This window comes from Triticum urartu, chromosome 1A (assembly GCF_056163025.1).
Source record: "Triticum urartu cultivar PI428250 chromosome 1A, HENAU_Tu73, whole genome shotgun sequence".
Taxonomy (NCBI): Eukaryota; Viridiplantae; Streptophyta; class Magnoliopsida; order Poales; family Poaceae; genus Triticum; species Triticum urartu.
Window position 1 is genome coordinate 249,000,755 of NC_141873.1, and position 10,470 is coordinate 249,011,224.

Here is a 10,470-nt window from a genome sequence, read left to right on the forward strand (position 1 = left end):
CATGATAAATTTAAGTTCAATTAATCATATTACTTAAGAACTCCCACTTAGATAGACATCCCTCTAATCATTTAAGTGATCACGTGATCCATATCAACTAAACCATAACCGATCATCACGTGAAATGGAGTAGTTTTCAATGGTGAACATCATTATGTTGATCATATCTACTATATGATTCATGCTCGACCTTTCGGTCTCAGTGTTCCGAGGCCATATCTACATATGCTAGGCTCGTCAAGTTTAACCTGAGTATTCTGCGTGTGTAAAACTGTCTTACACCCGTTGTAGATGAACGTTGAGCTTATCACACCCGATCATCACGTGGTGTCTCGGCACGACGAACTTTGGGAATGGTGCATACTCAGGGAGAACACTTTTTCCTTGAAATTTAGTGAGAGATCATCTTATAATGCTACCGTCAAAAAAAGCAGAATAAGATGCATAAAGGATAAACATCACATGCAATCAATATAAGTGATATGATATGGCCATCATCATCTTGTGCCTTTGATCTCCATCTCCAAAGCACCTTCATGATCACCATCGTCACCAGCGCGACACCTTGATCTCCATCGTAGCAACGTTGTCGTCTCACCAACTATTGCTTCTACGACTATCGCTACCGCTTAGTGATAAAGTAAAGCAATTACAGGGCGATTGCATTGCATACAATAAGGCGACAACCATATGGCTCCTGCCAGTTGCCGATAACTCTGTTCCAAAACATGATCATCTCATACAATAAATATAGCATCATGTCTTTACCATATCACATCACAACATGCCCTGCAAAAACAAGTTAGACGTCCTCTACTTTGTTGTTGCAAGTTTTACGTGGCTGCTATGGGCTGAGCAAGAACCGTTCTTACCTACGCATCAAAACCACAACGATAGTTCGTCAAGTTAGTGTTGTTTTAACCTTCTCAAGGACCGGGCCTATCCATACTCGGTTCAACTGAAATTGGAGAAACTGACACCCGCCAGCCACCTGTGTGCAAAGCACGTCGGTAGAACTAGTCTCGCGTAAGCGTACGCGTAATGTCGGTCTGGGCCACTTCATCCAACAATACCGCCGAACCAAAGTATGACATGCTGGTAAGCAGTATGACTTGTATCGCCCACAACTCACTTGTGTTCTACTCGTGCATATAACATCTACGCAATAACCTGGCTCGGATGCCACTATTGGGGAACATAGTAATTTCAAAAAAAAAATCCTACGCACACACAAGATCATGGCGATGCATAGCAACGAGAGGGGAGAGTGTCATCCACGTACCCTCATAGATCGTTAAGCAAAAGCGTTATGACAATGCGGTTAATGTAGTCGTACGTCTTCACGATCGACCGATCCTCGATACCGAACGTACGACACCTCTGCGTTCAACACATGTTCAGCTCGGTGACGTCCCGCGAACTCACGATCTAGTAGAGCTCGGGAAAGAGTTTCGTTAGCACGACGGCGTGGTGACGATGTTGATGAAGCTACCATTGTAGGGCTTCGCCTAAGCACCGCTACAGTATGACCGAGGTGGATTACGGTGGAGGGGGGCACCGCGCACGGCTGGGAGAGATCAATGATCAACTTGTGTATCTAGAGGTGCCCCCCTGCCCCCGTATATAAAGGAGAAGGGGGGAGGCCGGCCGGCCCTAGAGGGCGCGCCAGGAGGAGGAATCCTCCTCCTAGTAGGGGTAGGATTCCCCTCTTTCCTACTCCTACTAGGAGGGAGAAAGGAAGGGGGAGAAGGAGAAGGAAAGGGGGGCGCCGCCCCCCCTCTCCTAGTCCAATTTGGACCAGAGGGAGAGGGGGCGCGCGGCCTGCCCTGGCCGGCCCCTCTCTCTCTCCACTAGGGCTCAACAAGGCCCATTAACCCCCGGGGGGTTCCGGTAACCCCACCGGCACTCCGGTAAAATCCCGATTTCACCCAGAACTCTTTCGATGTCCAAATGTAGGCTTACAATATATCAATCTTCATGTCTCGACCATTTTGAGACTCCTCGTCATGTCCGTGATCATATCCGGGACTCCGAACTACCTTCGGTACATCAAAACATATAAACTCATAATACAGATCGTCACAGAACTTTAAGCGTGCGGACCCTACGGGTTTGAGAACTATGTAGACATGACCAAGACATGTCTCCAGTCAATAACCAATAGCGGAACCTGGATGCTCATATTGGTTCCTACATATTCTACGAAGATCTTTATCGGTCAAACCACATAACAATATACGTTGTTCCCTTTGTCATCGGTATGTTACTTGCCCGAGATTCGATCGTCGGTATCCCAATACCTAGCTCAATCTCGTTACCGGAAAGTCACTTTACTCGTTCCATAATACATCATCCTGCAACTAACTCATTAGTCACATTGCTTGCAAGGCTTATAGTGATGTGTATTACTGAGAGGGCCCAGAGATACCTCTCCGACAATCGGAGTGACAAATCCTATTCTTGATCTATGCCAACTCCACGAACACCATTGGAGACACCTGTAGAGCACCTTTATAATCACCCAGTTACGTTGTGACGTTTGGTAGCACACAAAGTGTTCCTCCGATATTCGGGAGTTGCATAATCTCATAGTCATAGGAACATGTATAAGTCATGAACAAAGCAATAGCAGTAAACTTAAACGATCAAGTGCTAAGCTAACGAAATGGGTCAAGTCAATCACATCATTCTCCTAATGATGTGATCCCGTTGATCAAATAACAACTCATGTCTATGGTTGGGAAATTCAACCATCTTTGATCAACGAGCTAGTCAAGTAGAGGCATACTAGTGACAATATGTTTGTCTATGTATTCACACATGTATTATGTTTCCGGTTAATACAATTCTAGCATGAATAATAAACATTTATCATGATATGAGGAAATAAATAATAACTTTATTATTCCCTCTAGGGCATATTTCCTTCAGGCCAACCCAGTCCTCGTCCTGAAGAAGAACAAGACCTGGCACATGTGTATCGATTACACCAGCCTGAACAAGGCCTGCCCTAAGGATCCATTCGCCCTCCCGCTGATCGACCAAGTCATCGACTCCACTGCCGGGTGTGAGCTCCTGTCCTTCCTAGATGCTTACTACGGCTATCATCAGATCAAGCTGGACCCGGCCGACGCCCTGAAGAGGTCCTTCATCATGCCCTTTGGGGCGTATTGCTACATCACCATGTCGTTCGGCCTGAGGAATGTCGGCACCACCTTCCAGCGCTGCATGCAGAAATGCCTGCTGCCGCAACTCGGCTGCAACATCCACGTCTACGTGGACGACATCATGGTGAAGACCAAGCAGCACCTCACGCTCCTTGACGCTCTGAAGGAAACGTTCGCCAACCTGCGCGAGTACAAGGTGAAGCTCAACCCAGAAAAGTGTGTTTTCGACGTCCCGGCCGGAAAGCTACTCGACTTCCTCGTCTCCGAGCGCGGCATTGAGGCAAACCCAGAGAAGATCAAGGCCATCGAGCGCATGCGCAAGCCGGCTCGGCTGCGCGATGTCCAGAAATTCACCGGCTTCTTGGCCTCGATCAGCCGGGTTCTCAGCCAGCTAGGCGAGAGGGCCTTGCCCCTGTATCAACTGATGAAGAATACGACGCAATTTGAATGGAACGACCAGGTGGACGAGGCTTTCCGAGACCTCAAGCACATGCTCTCCACCGCACCCGTCCTGGCCGCATCGGCCGAGAAGGAGCCGTTGTTGCTCTACATCGCCGCAACCTCGCGGTCGGTCAACACGGTGATGGTGGTCGAGCGACCAGATAAGGGCAAGATCCAAGCCGTCCAGCGTCCCGTCTACTACCTGAGCGAGGTGCTCTCCGCCTCCAAGGAGAACTACCCGCAATACCAGAAGATGTGTTACAGCTTGTACTTCACCGCCAAGAAATTGAAGCAGTACTTCTAAGAGCACGTTGTCACCGTGGTCAGCACGGCCCCTCTTGGCGAGATCATCGGGTGCCGGGATGCCTCTGGCTGGGTTGCCAAGTGGGCGCTTGAGCTAGCCGGCCACGCCATCCTCTACGAGCTCCGCACTATGATCAAGTCCCAAGCTCTGGTCGACTTCCTCGTCGACTGGACTGAGACCCAGTACCTGCCGCTGTCGCCGGACTCAACGCACTGGCACATGCACTTCGACGGCTCGAAGATGCGTCTCGGCCTAGGGGCCGGCATTGTGCTGTCCTACCCGAAGGGCGACCGGCTCAAGTACGCGCTCCAGATCCACTTCACCACCTCCAACAACGTTGCCGAGTATGAAGCCCTTGTGCATGGCCTCCGTCTTGCCAAGGAACTCGGCATCCGGCGCATCCTATGCTATGGCGACTCGGATCTTGTGGTGCAGCGGTGCTCCGGTGAATGGGACACCCGCGACCCCAACATGGCGAGCTACCGCTTCCTCGTTCAGAAGTTGTCCGGATTTTTCGCGGGCTGCGAGTTCCTCCACGTCCCGCGTGCGGAAAATGAGGCGGCCGACACGCTCGCCAAGATTGCCTCATCCCGGCAATCCATCCTGTTCGGCGTCTCCCTTGAGCACCTGCACAAGCCGTCCGTCAAGCCATCTTCGGACTCCGAGTCCATCTATGTCCCGGACGCCCCGGCTGCGCCTCAACCTGGCCCGGGGGCTGCAGCCGTCGACCCGGCCGCTGCCATTCCCAACCCGGGGGCTGCTGAACCCATCTCGGGGGTTGCGGTCCCAAAACCTGCCATGGTGGCCATCTTCGCCGTGGTGACGGCGCCATCATGGGCCATGCCCATCTCAGAATTTCTGGTGAACGCGGTCCTCCCCATGGACGAGACCGAAGCCTGCCAAGTGCAGCGCCGGGCGTCCGCCTACAACATCATCAACAGCGAGCTCGTCAAACATAGCTCCACCGGCGTTTTCCAGCGCTGCGTCGAGCAAGACAAGGGCATTGAGATCCTCCTCGACATACACTAGGGTGAGTGCGGGCACCATGCCGCCTTGCGGTCCTTGGTGGCCAAGGCTTTCTGCCATGGTTTCTACTGGCCCACGGCCCTCGAAGACGCCAAGTCGCTCGTCCTCAAGTGCGAGGGATGCCAGCGCTTCAGCAAGCGTAGCCACCAGCCGACGTCAGCACTTCGGACCATCCCGATCGCTTGGCCCTTCATGGTCTGGGGACTCGACATGGTGGGGCCCATCAAGACCGCTCAAGGCGGCATGACGCATTTGCTGGTGGTGGTGGACAAGTTCACCAAGTGGATCGACGCAAGGCAAATCAAGAAACTGGACAGGCCAATGGCCGTCTGATTCATCAAGGACATCGCGGTGCGCTACGGCATGCCAAACAACATCTTCATGGACAACGGCACCAACTTCACCAAGGGCATGCTTGCGCAGTACTGCTCCGTCTCCGGCATCCGCCTCGACCTGGCTTCCGTTGCACACCCGCAGTCCAACGGCCAAGTCGAGCGGGCCAACGGCCTCATCCTATCCGGCATCAAGGCGCGGCTCGTCGAGCCGCTTATCCGTTCACCCAGCAGCTGGATCGACGAGCTGCCAGCCATCCTCTGGAGTTTTTGAACAACGCCAAACCGACCGACCAGGTTCACCCGGTTCTTCCTCGTCCACGGAGTGGAGGCCGTCATCCCAACCGACGTCGAGTTCAACTCGCCGTGCGTCACGATGTACAGCAAAGCCGAAGCCAAAGAAGCCCGCGAAGACGGCTCGACCTACTCGAAGAAGCACGCCTCCTGGCGCTCAGTCAGTCAGCCATTTATCAACAAGGCCTGAGGCACTACCACAACAAGAAGATCAAGCCCGTCGCCTTTCGAGAGGGAGACCTTGTCCTCCGACTCGTCCAGCAGCAGGCCGGCCAGCACAAGTTGTCCTCCCCGTGGGAGGGCCCCTTCATCATCAGCAAGGCCTTGTGCGATCGCAACACCTACTACCTCATCGACGCCTGCAAGTCAAACAAGCGCAAGAGAGACACCGCCGGCGAAGAAACAACCCGGCCGTGGAACGTGGAACTCCTCCGCCCGTTTTACAGTTAGCCGTGTGCACGTATGTATCGATGCCTTTTGTAATCATCTGAAAACTATGGGGTCCCCGAACGATGCTCGGGGGCTGCCCTTTCCGACCAAGCTATTGTGTCTCCCGCATTTATGCATTATTTACCTCTTCATCAAACCCGGCCACCAGTCCGACTCACTCGACCCGGGGGCTTGAGGGCTGGACGGCTTGGTCACTACCCGCCGCCTTACTCAGCGGTTCCTGATGCGTTGGGATCATCGCGGCCTCCCGCTTCGCCTTAAACCACAGAACCGGCTTCGGCTGTCGGCCGGCAAGCGCGCAAGGCCAGAGCACCAGCACGCCACGAACACTAAGTCAAGGACCGCCGGGTTACCCAACCTGGCTATGCCACTTTAAGTTACCGCACGACCGGCTGCTCACCAACCGGCTTCGCCGGGTTGCCGCCAGCTAGCCCGGTGGGTGTTTCGCTCGTGCTCAAACGTTCCAACGCCTAAGTACTACGCTCCTCTCAAAGGCCAAACTTCTTGTCACGGACCAGACCCTCGGTCGTCAGACTCGCGTGGGGGGGGGGAGCCCAAGAGGGGAAAGTCGCAAGAAAACGGCTCAACAAACGATGAGCAAAAGCATGAGCATCCACAAAATTCATACATACCACCGGGTTGATCGACCCGGCCCCGCCACTTCAAAATTACCACACGACCAGCTGCTCGCCGATCGGCTTCGCCGGATCACCGCCAACCGGCCCAGTGGTTGTTTCGCTCACGCTCAACGTTTCGAACGCCTAAGTACTGCGCGCTCCTCTCAAAGGCCGAACTCCTTGTCACGGACTGGAGCCTCGGCCGTTAGACTCACGGGGGATGGAGCGCAAGATGGGAAAGTCGCAAGAAAATGGCTCAATAGACGATGAGCAAAAGCACGAGCATCCACGAAATTCATACATACCGCCGGGCTGATCGATCTGGCCCCGCCACTTCAAAATTACCACACAACCGGCTGCTCGCCGATTGGCTTCGCCGGATCGCCGCTAGCCGGCCCAGTGGGTGTTTCGCTCACGCTCAATGTTTCGACAGCCTAAGTACTGCACGCTCCCCTCGAAGGTCTAACTCCTTGTCACGGACCGGAGCCTTGGCCATCAGACTCGCGGGGGGGGGGGGGGGAGCCCGAGAGGGGAAAATTGCAAGAAAACGGCTCAAAAGACAAAAAGCAAGAGCGCAAACAGCCACGGAATTTATACATCACCAATTAAATTCAAACAGGCCCAAGGCCAGAATTCATTACAACCAGAAACTCCCAGTGGGTGGGTGGACCTGCTACCTAACAGAATTTTTTACTAAGTTAAAAATAGGCATCTCCCTCGGTGGCCTCCGGGTTCGCCGAGGTGCCGGCGTCTCCCTCCTCCACGTCCGCATCGCGGTAGACGTCCGTCTCCTCGAAGCTGCCCTCTGGGTCGTCCAGAAGCAGGCCATAGTCATCAGCAGGCACGATTCCACCATCCTCCGCCCGCTCCGGCCGGAACTCGTTATGGAAGGCGAACCCGGTGATGTAGCTGGCCCGTGCAGCAATCCGGCTGGCCTCCGCCTGGAGCTGGCTTTCTGAGCCGGCTCGCTGGCCCATCAACGCGTCCAGCGATAGGTCCGGATGCCAAGACATCGCGAATCTGAGCGCCATCTCGATGCCAGCACGAGCGGCGGAAATGCGCTAGTCAAGAAGAAAAGCAAGTCAGAAGAAAGCCACCAAGGACAAGAAGCCGGGGTCCTAGCCCGGTAGAATCCAAGAAAAGCACTTACTGGAGAAGGACTCTTCCAGGTGCTGCGCTTCAAGCAACGTACCGCGCCGCTCTAGGGCAAGGGTGCGGTCGCGCTCTTGTAGCAACTTCTCCAGCTCGATGACTTTGGCAGGGTCCGCCTTCAGCTCGGTGTCCTTGGCCTCAGTCGTCTTCTCGGCCTCCTCGCGGCGACGGGTTTTCCCTTGACGGGTCTCCTCCGCCGCGGCCACCAGCTCCTTCAGGCGCTCCACCTCGGCCTGGAGCTGACCCTTGTCGTCGGCCAGCTTGCCGCGTTGCTGGTCCGCCTCGGCAAGGGCCCACTGCGCCTCCACAACCTTGGCGGCTTCCGCCTTGAGGCGTCCCACCTCGGCCTCAAGACGGACCTTGTCGCCCTCCAGCTGCTCCGCAGCCAGCTGGCTTCATCGAGCTCCCGTCGGGCTCCCGTCGCCTCCGCCCTCGCCCTCGCCACCTCGTCCCCAAGCCGGCCGGTGTCGGCAACGAGCAGGTTGTAATGAAGGCCAGCTCGAATTAGCCGGGTCCTCCAAGACAGCACCTCGTCTGTAGAAGAAAGAATCAGAAACAAAGTACCATTTTAAGATTCGACCCAGCTGCAACACAGTTGGCCCAAATCTCGGGGGCTACACCCAGTGGGTGCGCTAGTGCACCCCCACTAAAAAAGAGCATGCAAAAGAATACCTGCCGCGGCGCGGAGCTCCTCCTGCTTGGCCGCGAGCTGCTCCTTGAGATGTCGGTGCTTCTCTAGAAGCCGGTTGAAGACGCTGACCCGGTAGGAGTCCAGTTGTTGCAAGAAGCGACGGTCAACACAAAGGCAACAGTTTAAGATTCGACCCAATTGCTAAACAGTTGGCCCAAATCTCGGGGGCTACACCCAGTGGGTGCTCTAGCATGCCCCCACGAAGAAGAAGCAACGAAAAAAGGAAAATAGAAGGCAAGGAAAAAACTTACGGACATGGCGCGCTCCAGCTCCCACGCCTGCTCCACCTCGGCCGGGGCGAAGGCCTAGATCCGGTCCGTCCGCCCTCGCAGGCACCGGGTCACGGAGGCCATCGCTGCCTCCTCGTGGGTCAGAGGCCTGAAGAAGACCTCGCTGGTCCCGCTCCGCGTTGGCTGTGACCCGACGGCCCGGTGACCCCTTGGCCTGAGCACCAGGGCGCGCTCTCCGCTGGCCGCCTCCCCTACGGCCGGCGCCTTCTCCGGCACCCTTTCCGGCGCCATCGCCGGTTCGATGGTCGGGGAGGCCTGCGGCTCCACTGCGAATGGCTCTTGGCCCGTCGGCGCCTGAGGCACCGCCCACGGCACCTCCCCCAAGACGGTGTCGCCGCCGTCTCCGCCGTCCCCCACCCGCTCAACCACGCCGGTCTGTGGTGGGGTGTCGTCCTCAATCCCCTCGACCTCCTGGTCGAGGTCATTCGCACCCGCACGGCTATCCTGACCGCGCTTTCCCCCCGACGCCGGCACAAAGACCGTCACCGCCGCCACCGTCCCCTCTGGCATCTCCGGCCACCCCGGCTCTTCGCCAGCGCGTGATACGTCTCCAACATATCTATAATTTTTTATTGTTCCATGCTATTATATTATCTATCTTGGATGTTTAATGGGCTTTAGTTTACCATTTTATATTATTTTTGGGACTAACCTACTAACCAAAGGTCCAGTCCAAATTGCTGTTTTTTTGCCTATTTCAGTGTTTCGTAGAAAAGGAATATCAAACGGAATCCAAACGGAATGAAACCTTCGAGAGAGTTATTTTTGGAACAAACATGATCCAGGAGACTTGGAGTGGGCGTCAAGAAAGAAGCGAGGAGGCCACGATGCAGGGAGGCGCGCCCCCACCCTCGTGGGCCCCTTGCTGCTCCACCGACATACTTCTTCCTCCTATATATACCCATATACCCCGAAAACATCCAGGAGCACAAAGAAACCCTATTTCCACCGCCGGAACCTTCTGTACCCGTGAGATCCCATCTTGGGGCCTTTTCCGGCGCTTTGCCGGAGGGGGAATCAATCACGGAGGGATTCTACATCAACACCATAGCCTCTTCAATGATGTGTGAGTAGTTTACCACAGACCTTCGGGTCCATAGTTATTAGCTAGATGGCTTCTTCTCTCTCTAAGGATCTCAATACAAAGTTCTCCTCGATTCTCTTGGAGATCTATTCGATGTAATTCTTTTTGCGGTGTGTTTGTTGAGATCCGATGAATTGTGGGTTTATGATCAAGATTACTATGAACAATATTTTATTCTTCTCTGAAATCTTTTATGCATGATTTAAATATCTTTGCAAGTCTCTTCGAATTATCAGTTTGGTGTGGCCTACTAGATTGATCATTCTTGCAATGGGAGAAGTGCTTAGCTTTGGGTTCAATCTTGCAGTGTCCTTTCCCAGTGACAGCAGGGGCAGCAAGGCACGTATTGTATTCTTTCCATCAAGGATAAAAAGATGGGGTTTATATCATATTGCTTGAGTTTATCCCTCTACATCATGTCATCTTGCCTAATGCATTACTCTGTTCTTATGAACTTAATACTCTAGATGCAAGTTGGATAGCGGTCGATGTGTGGAGTAATAGTAGTAGATGCAGAATCGTTTCGGTCTACTTGTCGCGGACATGATGACTATATACATGATAATGCCTAGATATTCTCATAAGTATTCTCTTTTCTATCAATTGCTCGACAGTAATTTGT

The 10,470-nt window shown here is 54.1% G+C and overlaps 1 protein-coding gene across 1 annotated transcript; it reads left to right on the plus strand.

The window, feature by feature from the left end:
• Positions 1-2,973: 2,973 nt before the first annotated feature.
• LOC147990727 (uncharacterized) lies at positions 2,974-4,941 on the plus strand. Its single transcript, XM_087538369.1, has 2 exons — positions 2,974-3,875; positions 3,936-4,941. The coding sequence occupies exons 1-2, from the start codon at positions 2,974-2,976 to the stop codon at positions 4,939-4,941; spliced, it is 1,908 nt and encodes a 635-aa protein (XP_087394495.1).
• The last annotated feature ends 5,529 nt before the right edge of the window (positions 4,942-10,470 follow it).

Coding starts and splice junctions, on each gene's coding strand:
- LOC147990727 (XM_087538369.1), top strand. CDS start 2,974: ATGTGTATCGATTACACCAGCCTGAACAAGGCCTGCCCTAAGGATCCA. Junction 3,876..3,935: donor CAGAAGATGTGTTACAGCTT/GTACTTCACCGC, acceptor CACCGTGGTCAG/CACGGCCCCTCTTGGCGAGA.